This window comes from Micropterus salmoides, unplaced genomic scaffold, assembly GCF_014851395.1.
Source record: "Micropterus salmoides isolate LMB-PRFRI ecotype aquatic unplaced genomic scaffold, ASM1485139v1 Ms_hic_scaffold_6, whole genome shotgun sequence".
NCBI lineage: Eukaryota > Metazoa > Chordata > Actinopteri > Centrarchiformes > Centrarchidae > Micropterus > Micropterus salmoides.
In genome coordinates this window covers 23,334,339-23,361,606 of record NW_024044348.1, presented here as the reverse complement: position 1 = coordinate 23,361,606, position 27,268 = coordinate 23,334,339, and the positions used below count along the sequence as shown (strand labels likewise).

Here is a 27,268-nt window from a genome sequence, read left to right as displayed (position 1 = left end):
TGATTGGTCAAAAGCTAAGGAATATGAATCAACTGTAAATTAACCTATTTATATTACTATTAAAGAGTGAATGGAGATGCAATAAAGGAAAATAGGATATTTTCATCCTCGCCTATTTTAATAGCAATATCACCATCAAAACCGTCATCCTGTAGAATACATAGCAGCTGAATATCTTATAATACACATGGAATACAACTGTAACTGTAAATCTGATGAAAAGAAACAAATTATTTATATAACAGTTATTACACATTATATAACAGTTATTACACATTTTTACACATTTATATTACACATTACAAATCTATTGATATATTGGATGTCTGTGTAGCTACTACGGGTTGGTCATTAGAAAGACCGTCCAAAGCATCACTTCTCTTCTGCTGCACAATGAGGCGAAAATGAAACCTAAGCCCTAGGAGGGATTGCACAATACTAAGATGGCGGCCTGCAGTTATTTTTACACACAAATAACAGCTGTTTTTGGACTGAAAACAGCGAAAACGGCTAAAGTGAGTCAGCGGTTGTAAATGTATATGTATAGTGGTGCGTTTGTTGTTATTATTATCCGGCTAATAGGTCTGTGATTTTGGTGATTTGAGTGATATGAGTTACAGAGCTGATCAGAGCTGTAGGATGAGATGAGAGATATCTGGATTGCAATAACTACAGCCATGTGCAGTGTTCACAGAGCAAATTACGTTGTGATATAAGTTTATTTAGATGTTTGTTGTTTGATGTGTGGATAAAAACGGTCGGTTTGAGTTGCTAGCTGAGCCTCCTAGCTTCACGGAGGTATGAGGCATGCATAGGGTGACAAAATACTAGGGTCAGACATGGAGTTCTTATTTGTATTTTGCACGAAAATTTATCGTCCTCCCCTGTACCAGGTAAGTCCGGGCTTAATTAAACAAAACACACATTCTAAAATAAAACAGGAAACTAACAGAACACAAACCAAAACCATGACATGTTGTTGTTTCCGGAGCATAGTTTTTGCATTTACATGGACCGGACTATCTCTGAAAGTCTGCTGCTTTTACGATCACAGTTGGGTTTTTTTAATGATTGAGTCACTCACTTAAAGATAGTTGATGCAAAGACGCAACTAAGCCCATGCCTTTCATCTCAGCCTCCTTTGAGGGCACACAGCCTAGCACTCCATCTGTATTAGAGTTGTACTTGGAGCAAAACAAATGTAGAGTGACAGGGAATCAGCAGGAACCTAAAGAGCAATCTTAGTAGATTACCAGTGTGCAGCCTGTTTCTATCTCCAGTGTAACTGGGGAATGATATGTAAACTGCTCAGCAGAGGGAGATGCAGAACTCTGGGATATAAAGATGCTACTTTATTGATCTCTGAAGGAGAGATTAACTCTTGCTTGACCTCATTCACAGTAAATTCAGAATATTGGTTAAGCAAAAGAACTGGGCACCTGCAGCCGATAAAGGGATTTAAGCTTCTTTTACTCACCATCTTTTTGTGTTGTTAGTGTAAACAAAAGCCACGGGACATTCACAATGTAGAGTGTTTCACGCAGGAGCCTTTTACCCGCTATTGTTCTAAAGCAATATAATCTGACATGTTCCATCATGCTCCATACTGTGCCTGAACGCATTCTGTGTAGACATTGACAGAGGACTGAACTGCAGCTCTGCTAACATGCTGCTCACACTACACCTCCTGTGTAGAGTGTTACAGGTTATATGTGCAAATGTGGCCTCAGTTTCTTGCATAATGTAATCCTGTGTAACCAGACCTCTGTCTTACCAAGCTTAATTAGGCCTAGAAAGACACTTTGCGTCAAGGAGACTTCTTCCAATCGAAGTGGCAGCCAATAGATTGACTGTGGATTTGAAGACGCCCACACCTGGAAATAGAACCTCTGGATAGGTTTCTGTTCATGCTTAATTTTATTGTTTTCTATCCAGCTGCAGTGCTTGAATTCCTCCAGTCAGTTTGATAAGACCAAGCTTTGGCTATGCATGCTCAGGATAGCAGCAAAGGTGATGCTTGAAACAGGAATAAAGCCAGGGGCTTCACTTTACCATTTAGCTAAGCCCAGTCTTGGAAGCACTTTTTTAAACTTTTCTGTTTTACTTTGCTGAGCCCACCGGGTTAATGGGCTATTCTCTAACCTACTAACCAACTCAAAGGTTTGACATTTGACCTTAGCTCATGATGAACAACTTACAAACACGTTAAGGTTAAGTACATTAATTTCCGTGTATCTGTAACACCCTGTGACCTGAGATAAATGGATGTCCCGGCCACTGACAAGAACATAGAGTAGACTTTATGCCTGGCCTCCATTAAACACCTCCTGCTGTGGTTTGTTCTTTGGTCTAGATGTGATGTATTAACAGGTGACTGCTGACCAGCAGAACCAAATCGCTAGTAAAAATGCCATGTCACATTTTATTTCCCTAGTTTACAAGCTGTTGTGGACAGCCCAATGCACAGTTAACAATCACTCAGCTTGCAGTGCATTATGCTGAGGGCCACAGAAGATACAGATATAAGATATAATGTTTGAAGGTTGTTTACTCCAAATTGGGGAAAAGAAGGTTCTATTTCTCAACCATATTTACAGGAGCCTTTGGTGTGATTGTGGCTAAACCAAAACCAAAAAAAAAATGGGGTTGCATCCCTTAAATCTAGTCTTCAAAGGATGCACCTCCTGCATTGGGATGCAACGTCAGTGTTACTGCGGGCAGATAGAAGTTTTGGTTTACACACGGTTTAAATCACGATGAATAGGATTTCTGCTAGCAAGCATTACATTAAAACTCACTTTGTGTTGGGACTGAATTAAGTTATAAAATGAAGTTACGCACTGAAAGGAATATTGAGTTGGGAAGCAGAGAAAGAGAAGAAGGCAGCTAGATGCAAAGACGGGACTCTAAGGGCGCATAAACTCACAGAACAGGTGAGACGGGAGTAAAAGAAAGAAGGTGTGTGACTGTGACTTTGCTGTTTGTTTTGTAACCTCGCCATTAGTGATATTACGCTGTTCACAGGAGGTATGAGCATATGTTGGCAGTGGCTGCCTTCTCACTTCAAAGCCAATTATCGCAGTAAATAATTAACAGTGGGGGATTCTCATACCACCTTGGGCTCTGCTCTGACAGAAAAGGCCACTCCGAAGTGCCTGTTTGTAGCACAGAGTTCTCCTTTGTTCTTGTGGTGCTTTGGTAGGCTGGACAGCTGCATTTAGCTATTTTATCCCCCCTCTGCTCTTCAGCAGTCTGTCTCAAGTGGAATATGAGTGGAGCTGCTTGTAAAATGTCTCTTTTTAGACTAGGGCTGCGCATTTAATCAAAATAAAATAAAATCGCAACATGGCCAAGTGCAACATCCAAATCGCAGAAGTGAGATGTTTGGTACAGACTCCAACAAATGTCACATCATCATGGCTTTAATAGTTTTTTGAGAGGAAATGAAGATTGCTTTTGGGACCTCACTTTATGGAAACAAAGAAGAGGCCTGCATGTAGGCCAGAAGCCTTAACAAAGTGGTCTGCATGTGACCAAAAAAGCCTGTAACAAAGAACAGTGCCAACATGTCCGCAAATTCACACCTGTGTGTGTGTGTGACTTTTAAGTATTAGCCAAGCCCTCATGGAAGCGTAAGAATCCCGACCATGCCGTCACTGAACACATAAGAGGAACACACCGGTCTCCTCCTGCCTATTCCATTGTTGGCTTAAGCAGCTACATGAGGTGTCTTACTTTTAAAGTTGAACTTTATTCTCCTAAGTAGAGATCTAACTCGCCAGTCGAGAGTAGACAGTTTTCTTTGTTTCCTTTTGCTTTGTGTTTTTCCGAACACATTTTTGGGACGCCAAAGAAGGCCGTTGTACATAACATATCAGTCTCGTTCCTGCAGAAAAAGATATGGCTTACACCATTCTTACAGAGTGGAGGATAACCGCTGAAGCCCCAACCTCCTGATCCACTAACGTTGGTGTGCAGCTCCAAAGAATCAGCTCGTTTAATTTTGTACTGACCGTTATTTATGTTATTCCTAATATTGAGTTTGCAGCCAAAAACTGCGCTTTATCAAGACTAAATTCCAGAAACCCTAGGGCTGAATGAAAGTTTGTGCCTTGTACCTGTGGGATAAAGTGTTATTTACTGCGTTTTACCCCAGATATTAGGATTTATGTTTTTGCCTATGTTAGCACCTGCTGCTGGGTCAGTCAATAGCCATACTTTATCAGGTCTGAATGCAAGTTCACTGCTAGGTACTGTGTGGTAAAGTGTTAGATACATTGTATCTAACTGCAGCAACCAGGAACTTGTATACCTTGCTATATGTGCATTTTCTCCTTTCTTTGTCTTCCTACTAACACATCCATACCCTACTACACGCCCTACGCGTATCCACCTACACACACATCTGGAACTCTGGAACGTGTAGCGCATCACACCATCTTGGGGAGGTTAGACAGAGTTTGTCTTCCATTTTGGTTCCTAGCCCTTTGCTTAAGCTTCGTGGGCCAGCCCGCCATTTTGGATCATCATAAGTGACGAGTCACCCACGTGGTCTCGTCCACCATTGTCTTCACTCTTCAACACTCCACTGTCCCACAATCTCACAAACACACACACACACACACACACACACACACACACACACACACACATACATCTATGCCTGCATTCACATGCTTCCATATGTTGCAGCCCTGTTTTAGACCATAATAATAATTGAAAACAACAACCCAAGTGCTTATGTAAAATATGAAATATTGTATTAATAATAGCTTTCTTGGAATTACTTATAAATGCTCTTCGGTTTGTGTCTCCCACAACAGCAGAAGATCATGTGTAACCTCCTTACCATTTAATATGCCACGTGATTCAAACTTATTGGCAATGTTGGACTGGTTTTGCTGACAGTCCTGCAGCCCTATCCATTAACAATGCCAAAAGCCCTTACTGTTCCTCTCAACCTGCTCCCCACCCCACCTCTCTCCCCTCTCCTGTCATGACTGAGTGTACATTTCTGTAGCGAGTCTGCTTTCACAGGCCACTGATACAGCATTCCCCCAAATACTGCACCAGCCTCCAGCACAAGAGCTTAATCAGGCAGGAAATAGATGTAAAAGAACACAGAGACAGCCAAAGCGCAGGCAGCTGAAAGCTCTCCTTGCTTCTGTATTTGTCTGACATGCGGTGATAGTGAGGCTTTAAACTGAGATTTCAACCAAACAAAATGCACCAAGTTATATGCTGTTCCCCTTCTTCACAAGAAGTTTCAGAGGTTTTTATGCATTTGGCCCAGTTTTATAAGCACTGGTTACAAGTAACAAATGTCTGGCTAGCCACTTGTTGCAATGATGACAGCTGTATAGTTTTTTGTGTGTGCATTTTTTGAGTTTAATAGACTGATTGTGCTTTTTTTGTTTGATGTTATTTTGTTACTGTTATACTGTTATACGATGTTCTTTTTTGCTACAGTAAAAATCTAATGATTACATTTGAAAATTTAATGAAAAATCCTCCATAAAAAATAGTATTGTGAAGATTAAAGAGTAAATTTTAAGTTTTAATTCATTAAGATGAATGCTTGATTATTGCTGATACTGAGAGGGGGGGAATGATTATGTATTTCATGTCCTTGCAGCAATGGAGTACCACAATCTGAACACCTCCATTGCTACCAGAGACTTCTGGGTTATTACAGGTAGGGATATCATTGTTTAAATTTTTTTTTCACTAAATATAAAAAACAACAACTTTGTGTTTGTTGTTTAATGTTTCCCCTGTTGAGTTTATGAATGGCTACATGTTGTGAGCAGCATGAATATATTTCATAGTGTTCAAGGGCACCCACACTGCTGTACTGTATAATGGATGGGCCTTTCACATCAGGCTGTACAGCTCTTAACCATGCACTTACTGCGATGAGAGGCTGAGTCAGTTCAAGGTCATCCAGTAGACGATGGAATTTACTCACACTGAACAAGATGTACAACCAGGATTATTGCTTTTTAACTGGTGATAAAGCAGAAGAGATTAAAGCGGCATTAGGTGATGTTTGACCACTAGGGGACAGAACAACTCCAAACCATGCTTCCAAGAAGCAAATCCCTGATTCGTTATTAGTTATGAAGTTGTTACACCTAACAACAACTTGCCAATGTACATATCCATCAAACACAGAGCACCATGAGCTTCTCGTAAGGCCCTTACAGCCTGGGAATCATGCATAGGTCTAAGTGAAATCACATACTGTGTTTTTGTGTCACTCACACATTTCTCATTTTGCCTCTATCTCTCCTTTCTTCTCTCTTTCCTCGCCAACAATTTATTCTCTGTCTGAACCATCTGGCCTTCCTTTTTTCTTTCGTTCTACATTTTGCAGTGATCCAGGATGTGGATAACGCCAGCCTGGAGGGACAGTACCAAAGCTTTGCCAGTCTAATGGAGCAAAGGCTGGCTGAGCTGTTTGTGTTGGCAGGCCAGCAGGGTACTCGTTTCAGACGAGCCACTGCTGTAGGCAGCTACACTGTCCAGGTAAGAAACTGGCATGGCAGCCCACAGGGAGTTCCACGTCTGACTATCTCTGGAAGAACAAACAGTCTGCGGTGCACAGGGTTAAATAGTGACAGCAGCAAATCGTTTTTGTGTCTAATGAAAACATTATTCCAACAGTTTTGTTGGCTTATTTCTTATATTATTTTTCAGGAGATTCACACTTTTGCATGATTACTCGTGGTCAGGCCTTGATAATTAGGGAGCTTCTCAGCTCATCATATGCTAATTGCTCATCAAAACAAGCCAGGGGTTGAATGTTTTACTAAACAAATACTCTGTTCTGTCCATGTGTTTTTTTACTCTCATGAGACTGCATGGTTTTATTTTTGGAATATAAGCCGCAACCCAGCCATGACCTGGCAGCAGTAACAGCTGATATCGAGTGTACTGTAGTTCAAGGAAACATGTGTCATTCCTTTTCTTTTTCAATCAGATGGTGAGCATCCGTAGGGTGTCAGGGTCAAAGAATCCAGCAGAGATGACCTACTATGTCCAGCACAATGGCATTCCTTTATCGGGCACGTCAGCTGCCAAGGTCCTGAACACAGTGGATTCTCAGACCATGGTGCTCACCCTGGGCTACTTTGTCCAGCTGCAAGCAGAACGTAAGCACAGCATCCTTCTAGCATTTGACAAGTAGGCAAATAGACAGAATCACTAACAGACAGGCATGCAAACCAAAACACATGACTCATGCTGAGTTAAGAAATATGAGCTGGTGCTGGGATGAGGGGGGTAGAAGAAAAGGTTGAGGAAGCTCTTTGCTCTCTAATCTCTCTGAAATGCTCCCGGCATGACATTGTTTGTTTGGGCTGCAGTGCTGCTCACTGCTAAGAGAAAGGGAGAAGGGGGGAGAGGGCGAGACAGAGCTGGTCAGGGGAGAGGGAGAGAGAGAGGGCCCAAGAGAGCAAGAGAGAGAGAGAGCATGCTGTATTCTCTTACAGATTGTTGCCTGCAATAGCTGAATCAGGCGCACTGTATATCAGGTTGAGCTGTCACTTAGCGTGGGTGTGACTGATGCTTCTGCATGTTTCAGCAAGAAAAATAGTAGGCTGTGTGTTATACTTCAGATCAACCAAACAATGAACTGTTATCATGTAGTGTTTAGAGTCTAATGGGTGCCATGTAATGAAGCAATCATGGTGAAAAACTTTTTTTTTTCAGCTGTGGTCAAGAACCCACCTAATAACCTTTGGATAATCGCTGCAGTGTTGGCCCCCATCGCTGTAGTAACACTCATTATTATCATCATCACAGCTGTGCTGTGCAGGAAGAATAAAAATGACTTTAAAGCGGATGCCATCGGCAACCTCAATCCCCGAGCTAAGGTATCTGTCTTTCATTCTATGAATCTGTCTGTGTTGAAGCAGGCTATAGTTTAGTATATAGTTTTGATCAATTCATTGTGCTAATCATTTTTAATGCTTCTGTGATCATTTGCTGCTTTTCTTGGATTTATATTATTGTAAACTGAATGTGTTTGGGTTTTGGACTTTTGGTCAGACAAAACAAGACATTTAAATATATCACCATGGGCTCTGGAAAATTAGAATGGGCATTTTTCACTAGTATCTGATATTTTATTAACAAAATGATTAATTGATAAAATAAGAAACATCAGCAGATGGATTGGTAATGAAAATAATCAGTAGCAGCAGCCCCAGAGTAGGTGTTTGTGACTGTGTGTATGCACGTGACAGAATTTTATGTTTCTTGTGTTGTATTCTGTATTGTCTGCGCAATACTATCTGTATTACCTGTGCTGTGTTAATACGTTGGTAAATCCTAGTCAGTCTTGAAACTTGAACACAACACAAACACACACATTTTCCCTTGTTTTCAGATGGCGTATCGGAGGGATGTGGGCTATTATCACCAGGTATCTGCCTTTCTCTTATTTCCTCTCATTACCGATCTGTGTTTTCATCTTCAGGGTTCAACTGAGACAACAGAGGGATTTGAATGGGATTCTGGGCAAACATCAGTTATGATATATTGAATAAATTCTGCTGTTCTGATGTAAACCAAGGATACAACAGCACTTTGGAGTGACAAACCTTTCACAATGACATTTTCTTGGATGAAAGGCTGGCATTGCCTGTTCTCCTTATAGTAGTCTGTAGATGGCAAATTTGAAAGAGTGAGCTTTACAGAGAATGGTTATTATGGAGATGGGGAGGAGGGTGGTGCCTGTACATGTGCTAATGCACTGTGTTTGTTTTGTGTAGAGATGACTGAAAACTTTTTCCATTATTGTTGCATTAAGGGTGTAGCAATAGCTTTACCTCCATGTCTGTTGCTTTTTCTGCTCTGTAATTCTTTTCACTGTTATATGTCAGTGTAGATAGGCTAAATGAAAACACTCAGCACATCCCACTGCTCGATTTATGGAATTTCATAAGAGAAAAGTAATAAAATCTTCTATATTAAACTGTAAAAATTAATTTCAGTGACACTTTCAGAGCAGTTATTATTACACAACATTTATGGTCCTGCAAAGTCTCATAATGTAAAAAAACACCAAAAAGCTCAGATCAGATGTAAAACATTATTGGGTTGCTTCTGACGAACCATCACATTCTAAGTATGGCATATAACCGGTTCTTTCTAGCAATGTGAAAACCAAGGAAAAACCCGAAAGATAGGATGAAAATTTAAAGTGAGCTCCTTTATGTCTTCTGGATTACTTCAAGTGTCTGTAAGCCAAACACTTTGATCACGTGCCCTTGTTAGAATTTACAGCAATAGCACCTACAGTTGCATCTACAGTAGCACTTTTAGTTAGTGAGAAAACTTCCAAAGAATCCAAAGAAAATCTTCACTCTGTGTGTGCGCGCGCGTGTGTGTGTGCGCGCGCGCGTGTGTGTGTGTGTGTGTGTGTGTGTGTGTGTGTGTGTGTATGTGTATGTGTGTGTGTGTGTGTGTGTGTGTGTGCACGCGCTATAGGAAGAGAGCGGATGCATGTTCTTCAGTGAGAGGAGTATCACATCGATTTTGCACCATGGCTCGGAAGCATTGAGGCTGTCGTGTGTGTGACAATTTGCGATGAGAGCAGTCCTAAATATTTCAGGATACAATATGTGTCTCTCTTTTGGCCCCTACTTTCTCTATAACTATGTGGACATCCAGTCTTATGTAGACCACCATAAATACTCTTCCTCCTCCCTCTCATCCTCTAATGTGTTCTAATGTTTAACTACTATATTTCTGTGAAAGTCTGCAGATCTCATCTTGTCACCGCCCACTGCGAGTCATTTATTTGACAAGAATTTGGAAGAAGATGAAAAAGGGCCTCAGTTGAATCTGTGCTTATCTATTTAAAGACACAGCACCGCAGTAGTCTTCCTTATCTGTTCCTTAAGTCCTCTGGACATCTCTTAAAAAGATACACTTTTGAGCTATTTTAAGATGTGTGTCTACATGACACTTCTGGTTGACTAATGTATATCTCTTTGTATCTCCAATCAATCACTTTTTTATGCCTACAGATATGTGAAAGCAAATCAATCTTACTTAAGCTGTCTCTTTTGTCAATCTCTATTTGCACTCAACCTGTCCATCAGCCGGTCCAGGGTTTCGACTATGCCAAGCAGCACCTGGGCCAACAGGGAGGGGATGAGGAGACCCTGCCTGTCAGTCAGGATACCTTAGTGATGTCTCTACAAATTCGGGACACACCACTTTCACTAGAAAAGGCCCTACAGCAAGACGGAACTGCCAACAAGAAAAGCCTCACCACCGACAAACACACAAGGTATCATTATACCTACACACACTTCCTCATACTGTTGTCTGTATCACAACAAAAAGTATTAGTAAAATATTTTCAGAGAAAAAAGACTGGAGATTGAAGAATACAGTACTGTTATAGTCAAATAAAATCTTTTATTTGAGTTTTACTGTGATTGACTGGAAGTAGATGAAAAGATAACTATATATATATTTATATTCAGTATAACAGAGGATGTAAAGTATTTTACTTTGGAGATAAGATGGTGGTTGTTATTTATGACAATTATAATATCAGATTAAATTAAAGCAAGATATAAATCCCAGCAATGCGTGGGAGTTTATCAGGCTCAGCTAAGCTATAGGTTATCTTTGGTCAACTTTCATCAGTCTAAGTTAACAAGTTAGCCTTTTAAAAGGGAACATGTTGCTTCCTTAACCAGATGATAATCGTTGAATCGCTGAATCGTCTCATTTTATTCAGAAATATTTTAAGTTTTCTCCTACAATTGAGACTGAACACAAGCCTCCTTCCAAAGGGTGTTACATTAGCTTACAGTATGTGTGCGTTATCTCAAGATCTGCAACACTGCTCTGCCAGAAAGCTCCTGGGCTGCATAGAGAGAGGCAGGACGATAAAACACCAAAGATCCCTCCAGCCTTATTGTCTGTTCTCATTCTGCCCAGTTGCTGAATTATAGGTGGTCATTAACAGAGTTCTCTATATGGGCAGGTGAAATTGACCGTTTTCCTCATGTGACAGTCAGTAGCGCTTTTTCAGAAATTAATTGCCATGTTAAATCATGCTAAATTATTTAATTGAGGAACGCAAAAGGGCGTAATTTTTCAAAGCCATGCAGGATAATGAGATCAAATGAAAAGTATGTGACAGAATAGGGAATCTATAGACTTCAGGTCCTGCACTAATGATTCTGGAGACTCCTGAGGCAGCTAAAGTTTTTCATTTCTTAAATATCAAACTATTGGTCTTACAGGTTCCTATCTTTTTGTGACATCAAGTCTATATATGCTATTATCCCGGGACATTTAACATAGGAACGTCATAAATGAAAATGATTAGAAAGAGATTAGATATATTGTGAAATAGTAGTACATTTTTCAAAGATTAGCTTGAGTCTGGTTATCATTTACTAGCTGCAAAACCACATCTGACAAGCTCAGTTTTCATTGTGAATATGTGGAACATATCCAATGAATCAATGAATGTATAGAAGACCAACGGATTCTCGTCATATCAATCAGTGAACTATGCTGAGTGTCAAAACACCTGAACCAAGTGAACAGTTTACAAAAATTATGTGCATTGAGTATTTTTAGCCTCAGTTTTACTTAAAATTAATTTTAGTGAAGAGTAGTTTGGAGAATTTAGGAAAATCTATGGAACAGTAACTGTGTTTTCCCAGTTTACAATAGTAGATATACATTTAGCTTAGAGAAAACATCACAGCTATTGGCTACTCTGCAACATATGCTATAGCTAGAGGAAAAGCAACTATCCTGCAAGTGCAACACGATTTTAGCTCTATATCATGCCAAGACCACTGACAGATGAGCAAATGCATTCGATCAGGTATAGGTACAAAGTTGATGTTGACTTCTTAATGAAGGTGAAATTGCCATTAATCTGTTGTGCAACCTGTTTGAAATAACATCTGTCCCAAAGTGCCTGCTAAACCCTGCCAGATTGAAGAGAAGAGAAATGTGTGGAATGGCGCTGTGAGGTTAAATTTGTATAAGTTATAATTTAACTTGAAAAATATTGCTTCTTCCTCTCTGAAGTCATCCCTTCACTTGCAACAAGATCGCACAACTGTGATCCTCTAAACACCAACGCAGGATTAAATATACAACCCTCGCAAATAGCCAATGTGAACATATTCTGTACAGCTCAATGGATTATTACACATTACACGTCTTTGTTGAGCCTGTGACCATTGCATGGAGCAGCCTCTCTGCAGCACTGCCTCAACAAGAGCAGGGAGTGCAGCCGCTGCTCCTCCGTCTCTCTTTGCTGTTATCATTTTTACCAGACAATTAGGGGATAGACCGTGGTGCTTTGATGTCACTTTCAGCCTCGTGGTCCTCTGAGCTGCCGCTTGATCAGCTCTAATTCCAACTACAGTGCAGCGTTTGAATCCAGTGAAACAAGAATTGGATATAGCAATTGTTTGTCCAGCTAATGGAGCTAGTCTTGCTTCACTCTGGACATGATCACACACTGGTTTTGAGACGGACGTGACAGATATGCAGGAGAACGACTACAATGCATATGTAGCAGAGACACATGAACATGAAAATAATGCAGATACATGTACTAACAAACACACATACAATCATCACTTGGCAGTCACCATGTGGCAAGATTTGATCATTATTAATATAAAATTTGAAACCTAACCAGCTAATGCCTTTTAGATTTTTGTGGTCTTTTTTGGTTTTGTGGCAGTTATGGTTCAATCAGCTGATTTTTCTGGCTTTCTCTACCATTTCACCGACTATTCAGACCCAAAGGACTTGTTCTACTGATATTCTTCAAAACCAGGCAGTGTGTAATGATGGTTTTAATAATGAACACTCATGTTTACATTCTGCAAAAAAAAACCCAGTAACAATAATAAAACATTGTGTTTTCTGGACTGAAGCTTGGGGGATGCAGAGAGGAAGGTGAGGTTGTTAAAGAGAGGGATGACATAACCTGGCTGCGAGCCCAGCTTCCGGAGAGCTCACCGCCTTTCCTGTTGCTATGGTTACTTGCAGCAAGTTGCCGAGCGAGGACGGTTCCGTCATCAGCAACGAATCAGAGAAGCTGAATTCCGGCAGGGGCTTGACAGTGTTGAAAGTCACAGCACAGCAGAAACTGACAAAGGAGGAGATGCGCAGGAGGGACGGTGAGAGTCACACTCTGATGCAAATACAAACTATTTATTCTACAGCTTCTTTGCAGACAAGGTCAGGTGTATCACAAATGCAAAATATCTTTTCCCATTCTCAGGGAATGTGGCACTGCAGCTTTTTTTTATGCCAGAAAGGTAGCCACTTGGCAGTAAGCAGAGATGGACCTGATGAATATGCATGAGACAGACACTCTGCTGACATGATACAGTATGTCAGACTAGTGGATGCTGTGACACAGTGGCAGAAACACATACTCACTAATGCAAAAATGCAGAAAGACCAATGAAGTCTTGACTTGTGTTAAAATAAATCCGCTCAGATGTTGAACTATTCGCTGTTCTATTCTTGTCCACAGAAGCTAAATGATCAACATGTGGTGGGTGTGAGTTAAATTAATCACATTCAAATACTCTGCTTGTAAATTGGAACGAGCTCGCTAGATTATGATTTTCTTAATGGGTGGATTTGAATAATTCATCAGCTGAGTTAAGGGAAACTAGAATTGAATCCAGTTTGTCTGATGTTGGATAAGGAATGAAAGTGCAAAGTCAGTTTCTTTCATCTATCACAGAGATGCACTGGCACAAGCTTTGAAGTCAACGCTATCTTTGTGATCTGTTGTCTCCGTCCACCACTTCATTTGCTGACAGCCGCAGAGAGACAAGGTGATGAGAGCGAGACAGAGAGGGGATGGGGGGGCAGACAGCGAGACAAAGAGGGAGTGTGACACTTTGCTCCCCTTTGACTGACAATGTAATGATTAGAGGTATTTGTATTCTCTTTTGTGAGTGAACTCCCTCTCTGTTCTTCAGATCCATATGACACCTCCTCTGGCTCCCTGCAGCTTATTTCCATAAAGCCCATGGCGGCTCAGCCCAACTACTCACACCCGGCTTCCACTGACCGCAGCCAGGACTCTGCCATCGTCAACGGAGAGGTGATGCATGTGCGCACATCCATTTAGAGAGATGCACAGACTTACATGCATATATATACTCGCAAGCCACTTTATTAAGTAGACCTTGTACCAGGTTGGACTCCCTTTTGCTTTTCAGGACTGTCTTAATTCTTTGCAGCATACTTTCAACAAGGTGTTGGAAATGCTATCATATCAATATGCACTTTGGTCCATATTGACATGATAGCATCACGCAGTTGCTGCAGATTTGTTGGCTGCACATCCATAATGCAATTCTCTAGTTCCACCACATCCCAAAGGTGCTTCATTGGAGTGAGATCTGGTGACTGTGGAGGCCACTGTAGTACAGTGAACTCACTGTCATGTTCAAGAAACAAGTTGGAGATGATTTGAGCTTTGTGACATGGTGCATTATCCTGCTAGAATTAGTCATCAAAAAATGGGTACACAGTGGTCATAAAGGGATGGACATAGTCAACAACAATACTCAGGTAGGCTGTCATGTGTAAACAATGCTCAGTTGGTACTAAGGGGCCCAAAGTGTGCTAAGAAACTATCCCCCACACCATTACACCACCACCGCCAGCCTGAACCATTGATACAAGGCAGGATGGATCCATGCTTTCATGTTGTTTACGCCAAATTCTGACCCTACCATCTGACTGTTGCAGCTGAAATCGAGACTCATCAGATCAGGCAACGTTTTTCCAATCTTCTATTGTCCAGTTTTGGTGAGCCTGTGCGAATTGTAGCCTCAGTTTCCTGTTCTTAGCTGACAGGAGTGATACCCGTTGTGGTCTTCTGCTGGTGTAGCCCATCTGCTTCAAGGTTCAATGTCTTGTGTGTTCAGAGATGGTATTCTGCATACCTTGGTTGTAACGAGTGGTTATTTGAGTTCCTATTGTCTTTATAAAGCTGATTCTGATTCTGTCATCTTGAACCAGTCTGCCTGTTCTGACATCAACAAGGCATTTTCTTCCACACAACTGCTGCTCACTGGATATTTTCTCTTTTTCAGACCATTCTCTGTAAACCCTAGAGATAGTTGTGCGTGAAAATCCCAGTAGATCAGCAGTTTCTGAAATACTCCATAGACCAGTCCTTCTGGCACCAACAACCATGTCACGTTCAAAGTCACTTAAATCCCCTTTCGTCCCCATTCTAATGCCGGTTGGAACTTTGACAATTTGTCTTGACCACGTCTACATGGCTAAATGCATTGAGTTGCTGCCATGTGATTGGCTGATTAGCTATTGTTGTTAACAAGCAATTAAACAGCTGTACCTACTAAAGTGGCCAGTGAGTGTATATACACAACCCTAGATATGTACACATTAACACAGATACAAAAATGTATAAATGCCCTGAAAACCAATTTAAGTTTGTTAGAGCTGTTTTGGTTATGAGAAATGTCTTTATTTGTGTTTTTTGCTTGAAAAAAGTCATATATTTCTGTGCAGCAAACACAGTTAAGCAGCATTTGTAATGACAGGTGTGGAGTAGTTTGCTTATGACAGAACTGAATCAAATCTGATTTAACCAGAAGGAAACAGTCCTGATGAAGCAGATGAGCTGACATTTTCAGTGTTAAACACTTAATAAATAATAACTAAAGAGGGTTTTTCCCCCACTGCTTATCTAAACTTGAATATTTAATGTCACAGGGAAATACTTCTTGAGCTTTAAAAGATGACCCACTCTGACATAAATGTGAAATAATCATGGAAGAAAATGTACAGTCCTTGTAGATGAGTAGATTTGGCATTGTAGATTTCACCTGATAAAGCTCTAACATCAGATGACCACATAAGATTACATCAGGTGTTAAAAAAGTAGGGTTTAAAGCTCGAAAGGGGCATTTTATAATCACAAACATATTCCTGACGTTTCTCTGTTTTAATATATATTATGAGCTGTTATTCCCCATAAAATTATAAAATTATATAATACATCCAGTAAACTGATCAGGAGTTCAACAACTGGAAACAACAGGTTGAATAACATGATGCACAACACTTTTGAATTTTTTCATTCTTTATTTTCATTATTTTGTCATCTCTTTTTGAAGCGATATAATAAACATGGAAAATAATGAATATGTTCTGAATCTTTCTGACTGTGATGATTGCATAAGAGTTTTATTTTCAGAGCTTCTTATTCTCATGAACCCTCTGATCTTTCATCCCCACATGCCTTTTAAGACAAAGCAGAATCTTACCACATACAGCAAGAAGAACCTTGCGCCTGCTTTCATTCTCATCTCCCCATGTTTCTTGTTTGCGTCCTGCACTCTTTCCTCTCTGCAGGTGAACTTGGCTCTGAAGCAGAAGTCAGACATTGAGCACTACAGGAACAAGCTGAGGCTGAAGGCAAAGAGGAAGGGCTATTATGACTTTCCCTCCACTGATGGCAGCAGCAGCGGTCGAGCTCTGCCGCAGAGACAGCGGCACGGCAATGAGAGGGCAGCCGGTGAGCATGGCAGACCACTGGAGCCTGATGATGAGCGAGGTTCCACTTATGTCAAGTCTCACAGGAGGTGAGGGGAGAGTGGAATAGCAAGTGGAACCTGGGTTTGGCTGAGTGTAAACAGAAAAGAAAAGCCATGCTTACATAAGGGTGTGAGGATACAATTCGAGCAGTCAAAAAGTGCTGCATGTGACGTGGCATTTCATACTGGTTGATTAGGCTTCTAAACATGCCCTTTTATACATCCTTGCTGACCTCTGCCTTACATAATTAGGAAGACTGTCTCCTCTAATGTTGTCGTTATCCTGTCTTTGTAGGCAGTGACAGACCCATCAGGCCTGTCTGATTAGTTTGATCCAAGTCCTGAGCTTCCATAAAGGAGATAAGAGGATTGGTGGGGTGTTGCACGGTCCACTATGCTGGTTCTGTCTTGCTTCTGCTTTACAGATGAACATAAATATGGACAGAGTCTTTGATTATTACAGACATTACACTAGCTGCCTTCAGAGCGGAAAGCAACATTTGAATTTTGGATTGTGTGTTGACTTAGCAAATGGATGAATGGACTTGCTATTTTTATGTCCCACCACAGATAGCAAGATTAGATATTAAGCAGCTATTTGCTGTCAAAATAGGTGTGTGGCTGATATGATATGCATCTTGTCCTTTGTCATTTGTACATTGTTTTGTTTTACTACAAGCTTTCTTCAGTATTCAATTTTGCTATGCAGGATATCATCATACCTGGCAGATGCCACAACATTATTATCTAAAGTTTAGATCATAAACTTTAATTATCATCATATCCTTATGATATATCCTAACATACTGTATCTATTTGGTCTGTATCTCAACTATTTCATCTCTTTTTGAAAGGAAATCAAATACAGTCGCAGGAAAAAGTATTTGAACTCTTTGGAATTACCTGGATTTCTGCAGGTCAGAGCTGAACAACGGTCAGGAGGAATTTTTATAATTGTTTGTGTCGTATTAGTGTAAGCAGACTGTGTTTGTCTATTGTTGTGACTTAAATGAAGATGAGATCACATTTTATGACCAATTTGTGCAGAAATCCAGGTAAATCCAAAGGGTTCACATACTTTTTCCTGCAACTGTACATCCCCCACCACTGCGTTCTCCACCACCTCCACTTCCCACCCACCTTCCACTGCAAGCACTCTGAAAACAAGGCTGAAATTAAGAAAGCTGAACTGAAATTATTTTACTTCATAACAACTATACCCCAGGACTGATTTGTACTGAACCCACTCTTTACTCTAATTGGCAGGCACTCCCAGGTAGGGCAAACGGCCTATCGCAGCAGACAGAGTCTCAGCAGTCCCAGTCCGGGAGGAACAGAGATGGACCTGCTTGTTATGAGGGAGCGACCAAGGAGAGGCATTCGCAACAACGGATATGATGTGAGTCACGTGTCAACTCCTACTGACCCTGTCTCCAACAAGTTGCCATGTTTAACATTTTGAGAAAGTAGCACCTACTCTGACAGTGAGTGACAGAGCATCACTGTGTTGGTACTTTTAAAAATAATATTAGGTCATTTGCAGTAAACATGTAGAAGACTACTGCATAAGTGAAGTATTAGCAATGGTAGATTTAACTTCTGAATCACATATACACTTTAAAATTTAAATTATTATATGTATTAATGATGCTATAGATGTACAATTCAAACACAAATATTTGTTCATTTAAGTGCTTGTTACCAGATGATAATTTTAACCAAATTAAACCTAGTGCCACTGTTTTCAATCTGGTAAGACAGATGAACTTGTCAGTGTTAAATCTGTGCCTTATTGCCCTATTTAAGACACAGCCACTGAGCTAGAAACCAGACATATTCTTCTCAGGTGTAGTTTCAAGTGTGCCACAGCAAGCTGAAGGAAGAGAAGTGGTTCATTCATAATTAAGAGTTAAGATTTATAAGGGTTTTCATAAGTAATGCATCTCATGATGGCTGGTATATGGCTCGGCTCTTTTATTGTTCCATTATGGCTCTGTGTATGGCTCTTTCTGTCATGAATACTAGTATGTGAGCTCCCAACAGTAATCGAGCAGACAATACCTAAAAAGTGTTTTCATTCTAAGCTATCCTTCTGTAAAAAATATGAGCAGTGAAAGAAATATTTCACTGAACTGCTGTTGACCTGCCAGCCATTTTGACCAGTCACAGCAGGAAATACACCGGTGTTACTGGCTGTGATAATGTTGTGCTGGCTCACTGCCATTTTATTTTAAAAATAAATGTTATTATGTAAACCTGTGCTTTTCATACTATTGCCAAATGTCTGTTGTGAAAATAGCCTATTGTGCTAAATAATGATTGTGGGGCAACAGGATGGTACCATGAAAAAATGCCACAGCTCTGAATTTGATAAATTTGAGATATAATGTTATAGAAGACTTTTGACAAGATCTACAAACTGAGATTTTCTGTTTAGTAGTTCCCTGATTCTGGCCTCCCATTGCCATGACTCTTAGTCACTTTGTACTTGCTGTGGCTAAATCTTGTATAGCCAACTGTTCAGCTCTGTTTGTAACATGGCACAATAGCCAGTACAAGCTACACTGCCCTTTTTCAGAACTCCCGGCCCTGTTGATTACAATGGGAATAGTGTAGCTGCAGGCCCCATCACTTTTCTTTGCTGTTCCATGTTGCACGGGGGGCTGATTTATGAGGTGCACCATGCTAGGTCTCCTGTGACTACCCTCTATTCGCCTAGGAAGTAGGGCAGCCTCAACTCATATGTTCATTTATCATTGAATGTGAGGCCTGGATAGATGGAAACAGAGGCTGGGAGAGGAAGAAAGAGGGAAAGGAGGGTGGTCTGAGGGGTGAGTGAGCAGGTTAGTAATATATAGTAATAAAAAGGGGAGACATGATGATGGTTATACAGTATTGTAAGTATTGTATATAGTGGAGGTAAGAGAAGAGTAAAAGAGATTTAAGTGTATAAGTATAGTATAAGTGCAGAAAAGTGCAGGTTAACACTCATTGAAACAAACTGTCTGGTTCTGCTGCTGCACTTACTGTGACCAGCAGTTACACAGCTGGATCAAAATTTTCCAGCTGATTTGTCTCAGAAACTCTCAGTAACATTTTATAGTCTCTTCTAGCTCAGCCAGCACCTTGTCAGTAACCCACTGAGAGAATGACAGGAGATTTGCCAGCTATCTCATGTTGTAAGTGTTAATGTCCCACTAACTCAATAAGGAGAGTTATTTAATTTTGTAATATTTAATCCAGATGTAAATCAGAACATGCCTCACTCGGTAAAATTGTGCCCAAGTGTCATATCCTTTTATTCTTGTATGTATGACAGGTGTTTTTTGTAACAGTGTTTGGATATGAATCAGATCCCATTCTGTTATATATTAGCATACACTATTTCTATATATTAGCAATGTCAAAAAAAAAGTGTGGAGATGTATGTTGCCAATTCATTGTGGTGTATCTCTTTGTATATGTTTTAGACTGAACCTGAGTTGATCGAAGAGACGAATGTTGACCGTCTAATGGGGCCGCGGGGATACATGTATGGCCGGGGCTTGAAAGGCCACTCAGAGACATCTACTCTGAGCTCTCAGCCGTCCATTGACGAAGTGCGACAGCAGATGCACCTGCTGCTGGAGGAGGCATTCAGCCTGGCTTCAGGGGGGCAGTCCACATCCGGAAGGCACTCCCATCACCACCACGCATCTCCTGACCACTACAGCCCTGCACCGCCTCCCCTCCCCTACGCAGACGTGGTGACCAGCGCCCCAGGTACAATGAGCTGTGGACGGAGAGGCTTGCAGTGGGTACCATCTTATGGCACAGACGTATATCAATGCAGCCTGCCCAAACCAGTAAGTGTGATGATGAAATTTGCCCTCTCTTAAGAACTGTGTTAGAGTTTATGTAACCTTAAATGCCTTCCACTATCTTTTTAAGGCCTTTCACTTCACCCAGCTCCCTGAGATGGCCATGGGTTCTCCTCCACCTTTACCACCTCGCACTGGACCTCCTCCTGGGACCTCCTTAAGACGGTAAAAAAAAGTCTTTCACACACACATAGACAGATGCAGGCAGACACAGGCATACACACATTGTCTGTAACTTCCCAGAGTCCATCAGATAGTCCACATTTATTCACATTCAAATTCATATTCAGGGACTAGATATTCACTAGGTAATGTGCTGTGGCCAGGGTGATTTTAGGCCTTGTATAAATTTGAATATTGAACTAGTGCATTGAGTGATGGTAAGAATGTTAATAAGGTACTCACTTTTTCACATGGAGTGTGCCTGCCATCTAGTGGTACTGACCAAGTATCCAGTAACTCTGTGCTTTTATTCATCTCCAATCTCTGTACAACTTAGTTCCACTTCTGACGTGGGGCCTAAAGGAAGGAGCTCAGAGACATCTGTCACTGAAATGCAGAGTCAACATGACAAAAACCCATATGGGCCAACTACTAGAGCAGCACTTCCATCTATCACTGCAGAGCAGCCTGTGTCCAACTACTCAGGTAAGCATATGGGGAGCTGACTTAGCATTTTAGAAGTAACCCATAATGGTCTTTACTTCCATGACAACATACATTTTGCAAGAATAGTAATTCTCATCTTGAATTAAAATCTTGAATGAAAGCATCCCCTTGAAAATAGAATTCTTCTGTTCTGTGTAGGAAACCCAATAACAGCCGTCTATGCCATCCCAGCCACCAGGTCCGGCTACTCAGAATACTTTGTCTCCACACCACCCACCTCCTACCACAGTCCCTCCTGGATGTCCTATCCACCAGAGCCTGAGGATGTGCCGCCACAGTGGGCCGACTCTGTAAGGAAGACTGTTTTGTGTGCTTTAGAAACACCCGGTCCTACTAAAGAATTTAAAAATAAAGAACTGAAAGATGAGCAATTTATAGCGGTAAAGTAATGTAGCCAGATGTCTTCATTAAACTAGGACAGTCCCCGTTTTCAAGCATTTGTCCCAGTGACTCAACAGCTCTTTGTCTTAATAATTAGACCTTTAATTTTCAGAGTGGCTATTTTTCAATGTGGCTATTGTGACATTTCTTGCAGAATTAATGCTATATCGAGACCCTAAACAGGATAGATAATTGATCTAAACATAAGAGAACTCTTTGTTTCTAATTGTTGTTAGTGTAGTAATCGTTTGGTCAGTCTGTATTGTTATTTAAATTCCTTCAGGCCAGTGTTCTGGCTTTATATAGTACAGACAAGAAGACAATTTAATGCTTTTTTATTAAATAATTAAAGACAGACTAGTAAAACTGAAAAGAAATGTTGTTATTGTTGTTACCTCCTGGTTGTCAGGAAGTTTGTTTTCCACTTAACGTCTGGTCATCTCACGGAGCCAGAAAGTGAGCTACAGGATTGCAACAGCTAGAGCTGAAAAGGAATGAACATTTTGATTTGGAAGGAATATATCTGTAATGTGTTGGTGAGATTGCCTCTCTGAATTAAAATATTATCCTTTTCACTATGGCACTGACAGGTCTTTTCCTGTTCCTATTTACCCTTGACAATGACTGGGACTCATCAAACAATATTTTTTAAACATCCTCCTATCCTCTCAGCTGTTTTTTATTGAAATAAGACGGGTCCCATTTGTCCTGTCAGATCTGTTATAACCCATGTGACTCCCCTCCCCTCCCCTGCACAGGACTCTCCTTGTTTGTATGGAATGTTCTCTTTTTTTCCCTGTCTGTTTGCCTGTTTCAACCAGATGCCCTCACACACTGTCTTTTTGCAGAACCAGTGTCATTTAGAAACCATTTGCTGATCTGAATTTATGGCTGCCGTTGAGTGGACACAACAATATACCGGGGTAGTTGAGCACATTTCCTAAATGAACACCTATTTTACTTTTTTTTTCCTGTGGTGCAAATCTGACACTTAAGATTTTGTATCAACATTCAAAAGTAGTCCATTTCGGAGTTCAAACACTGTTTGAACCAAAATCCATTTCAGTATCATATACTCGTACAGTAGATCTCCACACTCATTAGTTTCTATTATTTTGGTTAATTTTTGAATGATTTTCTCAGATACAATTGTTTATATTTCACCCATTTAATTCTTTCTAAAATAGTGGTGCAAGAGAAAATGTTCACTCAGCAAAAAAAGGACTATCACATATACTGTATCCTTCTAATTATGTAATTGGCAGCCACTATTTACGTGGGTAATAATAATTTGAAATTACTGTGTTACTGATATCATATTTACCCTGTTTTCCAGTTGCCCCTGCCTGGGTATGTAGAGGCTTTTCCTCATCCTCGCTACCCACAGGGGAGCCCCACCAGGCTGCCCCTGCAGTATAACCAGGCACTGGAGCCGCCGCCCACTGGCCCTAGCACAGCTTCTCAGCAAAGCCTGCCCGAGGTGGTGAAGGACATGGACAGCATGCACCTGAGTAGCCTCTCCACCTCTGCACTCGTGCAGGCTATCAGGCAGGAGGTGGCCAAGCTGGCGAAGAAGCAGAACGACGTGTTTGAGTTCTAGATTTAACTCTGCCCCCTTGTGTGCTGGAGATGGTTAACTGTGCATTGGTCTTCAACAGAGGCACACAAAGGTGGTACTCCTTAAGACTGATTTTTGATGTTTGTACTGTAAAACGGACTAATCTTCTTTACCCACTGGTTACCCTCTGATTGATTTCTTTTCGGACACCATTGGTGTTTTGCAGCCTCTGATGGAACAGAATGGAACAAATTTTTTAGAAAAAAATGCTATCCTCTATTGATGATGTCCAAAGTAACTACATGCATCTTTGTAGATATGTCAATAGGATATACTAAATATGGAAATGTAATTTTTTCCAGGATTAGACATTTTTTGTGAATCAGCATCAACTGAGAAGAGAGAAAAAGTAGCATTATTGTGCTTCCTGAGAGGAACAAATGCTTCCTGTCAGATGGTTAAGTATAAACCACAGTGTATATGAGCATGTACAGTATTAGGACATCATGTATCTTATCTCCTTTTATAGACCATTAGTTTCAACGGGCTATATCAGTATCAGTTATTTCAAGCATCTATACCATATCGAAGTACCACGTCACTTTTCACAAGTTCTTCAGTTTATTTTCATATCACATATTAGTATATGAATTTTTAGTTTAACCCAATTGAACATGAAATAAGTTGCATCTATGGCAATGTAACATGTAGATGGAAATGTTTACCTTGATGTATCTGCAATAGAGGGAAGCATTTATGCTTGCAATATTGTTTGGGTGTACACAAGGGTTTATTGACTTGTGTGACATTGATATAAATGTTTTGAAAACAGTAATGGATGGTTATTATTGTACTTAAATACTTAAAACACAAATTTGACTTAGCTACATGTTTCTCTTTTCTTGAAGAAAAAGACAAAAACACTTACAAAAACCCAAATGGTTAAACGTTAATAAGTTAATTCATATTTGCAGCTGGATGGAAATCATAGAGTTGCAGTTTTATATCAAGCCCAGTGGTTTTAAGATGCACAGATGGTTCAATGCACATACAACCCCAAAACTTTGGTCATAAAACAATTCTCTTTTCTGCTGGAAGTAGTGCCACTGTTTCTTGTAAAGTTAAACTATAAAGAAGGTGAGTCTACCATTTGTTTACTGGCCTTAAGACATCCTAACGGTCTCACTGGGTGCATTTCATGAATAAAATACAAAGTTCATGTAAGCTATTGACCTAATGAGAGGTCCTTAATCAGTACTCCTGTTCTAAGAAGTTTTAAGTGCACAAACCCTGATGTCTTTGTGTAATATTGTGAATGTCTGCCTGAGCGTCCACTCAGATTGAGTGTACAGGACAGCACCTGTGTTTGTCCAAGAACTGTTTCAGAAGCAATGTGTTCAGTGTGAACTTATAAATGTGGAACATCAGTGTGTCCTGGAATCATCCGGTTTGTGAAGGTGCAAAGTGCATATATGCTGAGGTAGACATTTATCATAAAAAAATAATCTCATGTTTGAAAACTGCTTCATCACATTAATCTCAATTATATTTTATCAACACAACAGTACATGAAAGCCTGACATAACAACATACGAGGTGACCTGTTAAAATAGTTAAAATTTGATTTTTTTAAAAAGCCTACAAACATAAGAGCAAAGAATTTAGGATTAGGACCCAGGTGTAAAACAGATGCAATGTAAAACACAAAGTAAAGTTCTGGCGAGAATGCAGTTCTTATAGTACATGTTAAACAAAAGACCCAAACTTCTGATTGCTACTGAAAGAAAAGAGACCCATATGTGTCAGAATTATTCCAGCAGCGACATGGAGGAAGGAGGTCAATTCTTTATTTAGTGGACGATCGGGGCATTCAAGGATACAACTAACCTTTTCATGACATGCTTCATTTAATATCTTGAAGCTAATTGCCCAATTAGCCATCTTTATTTAGTATGTTTTGAGATCAGGCAAAGGCCATCGTACCAGGGCAGTTCATTAGATAAAACTATGAACTATTCAACAAAATCCTATAAAAACAAAGTCATTAAATCATTGCACACATAAGAGGAATTCATCAAGACTCATAACTCATTTTTCAATGTGACATAAAAGCCATCACTAGGTTATGATTAATTCTTAATGCAGAATTGCTGGCTTGGAAATGGAAAGTGGGACTGACTGCAGATGAGTGCATGTAGGCCTATACTGTAGCAGGGGTGCTGCGATATGTTTGCATCAACATTCAGATGCTATCGATTACCTACTTGACTATGTTATTGAAAATCACATGGACTGCTTTGCTGATTGTTATGTTAATAAATGCTGTCATAAGAAAAATTGTGACATAAGAAAGAAAACTATAAGTGAAAATGCCTTTAAATCATTATTTCCTTTCATATGACAGTACTGCTGTTACATCCATCATGAAGGAATTTAGCCTTTTTGCATTATGACTTTTAGGCAAACCCTCCTTCTCTTCCAATAAAAGTTCTTTTATACTCATGCCTGTTGGTGTGTAAGTAAGGTATAAGGAAATACTCTTAAACTCAACATGAACTTTGTTGTTGCTTGTTTTCCCAAGGTTCCTTTTACCCATAATTCAGAGGAGCACTTAATGTCTTAAGAACTGTACTAATTACAGTGAAACCATTTTTTGTGTATACCAGAAGTGAAAACCTTTCCATATTCTCATGATGGAAAACATATTAAATAAAAGGGTTTTAGGTGGTTTATTGGTTTAGAAAAAAAATGAATATTTATTCTATAAAATGAAATATGAAGTGAGCTAAATCTATTAAAAATTAATGTCTTTTTCTCTTCCTGACTGGTTTTCTCATTTCCTTTTCATCTGCTTGATCTTGTTATATTTGATATTCCTCAGATGTTGATCTGACAGAGAGACCTTGAGACATATGGTGAATAAAAGAAATATTAGCCTACATGATTAAAATCAAATAAAAGATTTTATTAGAAGAATCCATCATCAATCTGTGTCTTCAGTAACTCTTTCCCTTTTTGCACTTTACTATGCCTGATGAGCAATATCAAAAGCATGTGTTGCTCTGATGCTCCACTTCTATAGTCTTCTCTGGTACTTAAGCATGCCACTTTATTATAAATTTTCACCTAATTAGTTGTAGTGGTGATTATTATTACCATCTACTTACACCATAGGGATGTCAAAGGTCCCTTTGGATCACAAACATAACAATAACATTAAAAGCTTGCAGAGTTTTCCCTTGCTCCAGGAGGCAGGGTAATGGTTGAAGGTGAAGGGACACCAAGACAGAGACAACTGAGACACCGATTTTCATGTTTTTTTGGTGTTCTGCTATGAATAGAACAACAATACAACACACTAACAACACAATACAACCTGCTCACATTTTGGTCTGGAATATTGTGTGTGGGATTGCACTCTTCAAAATCACTTCCTTATTTTGAAACAACGTTCTAGACTCTCCCTAGTCATCAGCTCCACCTTCTGAAGGCTAACTGAGAGAAATGTTAACATTGCAGCATCCCTCCCCTTAGTCTACAAACTGCAATGTCCATAGCATCTATGAGTTTGAATAATTTTTCCTTAATTTAAACTAAATCTGAACTACGAGGCAGAAGTAGACTGCCCCTCCTTGAGACACCCAAGGGTTCCCTGTATATAATCTTTGAGATACTTAGGTGCTTTCCCAGCTCCAAGATAGCATGTTTCTGTTTTTGATCCCTGTTTCAAGGGCCCAAGACCAACTGCCTTCTGTACTGGAGTTTCTGGCTCAGTGTTTTTTTGTCTCCTGTGTGGTTGAGTCCCTAGAACAGATCTCTTATTATAATGTGGATTAATCTGATACTAGTGATTTTTCAACGAGTATTTCCACAATCCTTCTCTGGCCTGTGTACCCTCTCCCATAGACCGATTCAGATCCAGACTCTGCCCTGGGCAAGCCTGCTATGATGCGTTTTTGTTTGACCTGATTCCATTGAACCTTCCAAGTCAGTGAAGGACACACCGGGTCCAGCTGGATCCTGATCTTCTGGTTCATTAGCAGCTCAGCAGTGGCCTGTACTAGGAAGGGATTTTAACCTACTGAGACTTAACTCAAGTTTATGAAGCAAAGTCAGGGTTGACAAACTCTGATCACTTACAGGGGTGTTAAATGGTACTATGACAGTGAATAAGTTGGTTAGTTGAGTCGGCGTTCAGG

The 27,268-nt window shown here is 40.2% G+C and overlaps 1 protein-coding gene across 1 annotated transcript in view; it reads left to right on the top strand.

Annotated features, from left to right (window-relative positions):
- The window catches only part of kiaa1549lb (KIAA1549-like b), a 64,916-nt gene extending 38,882 nt beyond the window's left edge, over positions 1-26,034 (top strand). Inside the window, exons 8-22 of the mRNA XM_038702132.1 lie at positions 5,636-5,695; positions 6,377-6,528; positions 6,983-7,154; positions 7,714-7,877; positions 8,393-8,428; positions 10,113-10,303; positions 13,057-13,187; positions 14,007-14,131; positions 16,420-16,649; positions 17,868-18,000; positions 20,072-20,446; positions 20,532-20,626; positions 20,961-21,109; positions 21,269-21,420; positions 22,848-26,034. Coding sequence (XP_038558060.1) covers positions 5,636-5,695; positions 6,377-6,528; positions 6,983-7,154; positions 7,714-7,877; positions 8,393-8,428; positions 10,113-10,303; positions 13,057-13,187; positions 14,007-14,131; positions 16,420-16,649; positions 17,868-18,000; positions 20,072-20,446; positions 20,532-20,626; positions 20,961-21,109; positions 21,269-21,420; positions 22,848-23,111 — 2,429 coding nt within the window. The 3' untranslated portion in view covers positions 23,112-26,034. The remainder of the gene's footprint in view (positions 1-5,635; positions 5,696-6,376; positions 6,529-6,982; positions 7,155-7,713; positions 7,878-8,392; positions 8,429-10,112; positions 10,304-13,056; positions 13,188-14,006; positions 14,132-16,419; positions 16,650-17,867; positions 18,001-20,071; positions 20,447-20,531; positions 20,627-20,960; positions 21,110-21,268; positions 21,421-22,847) is intronic.
- The last annotated feature ends 1,234 nt before the right edge of the window (positions 26,035-27,268 follow it).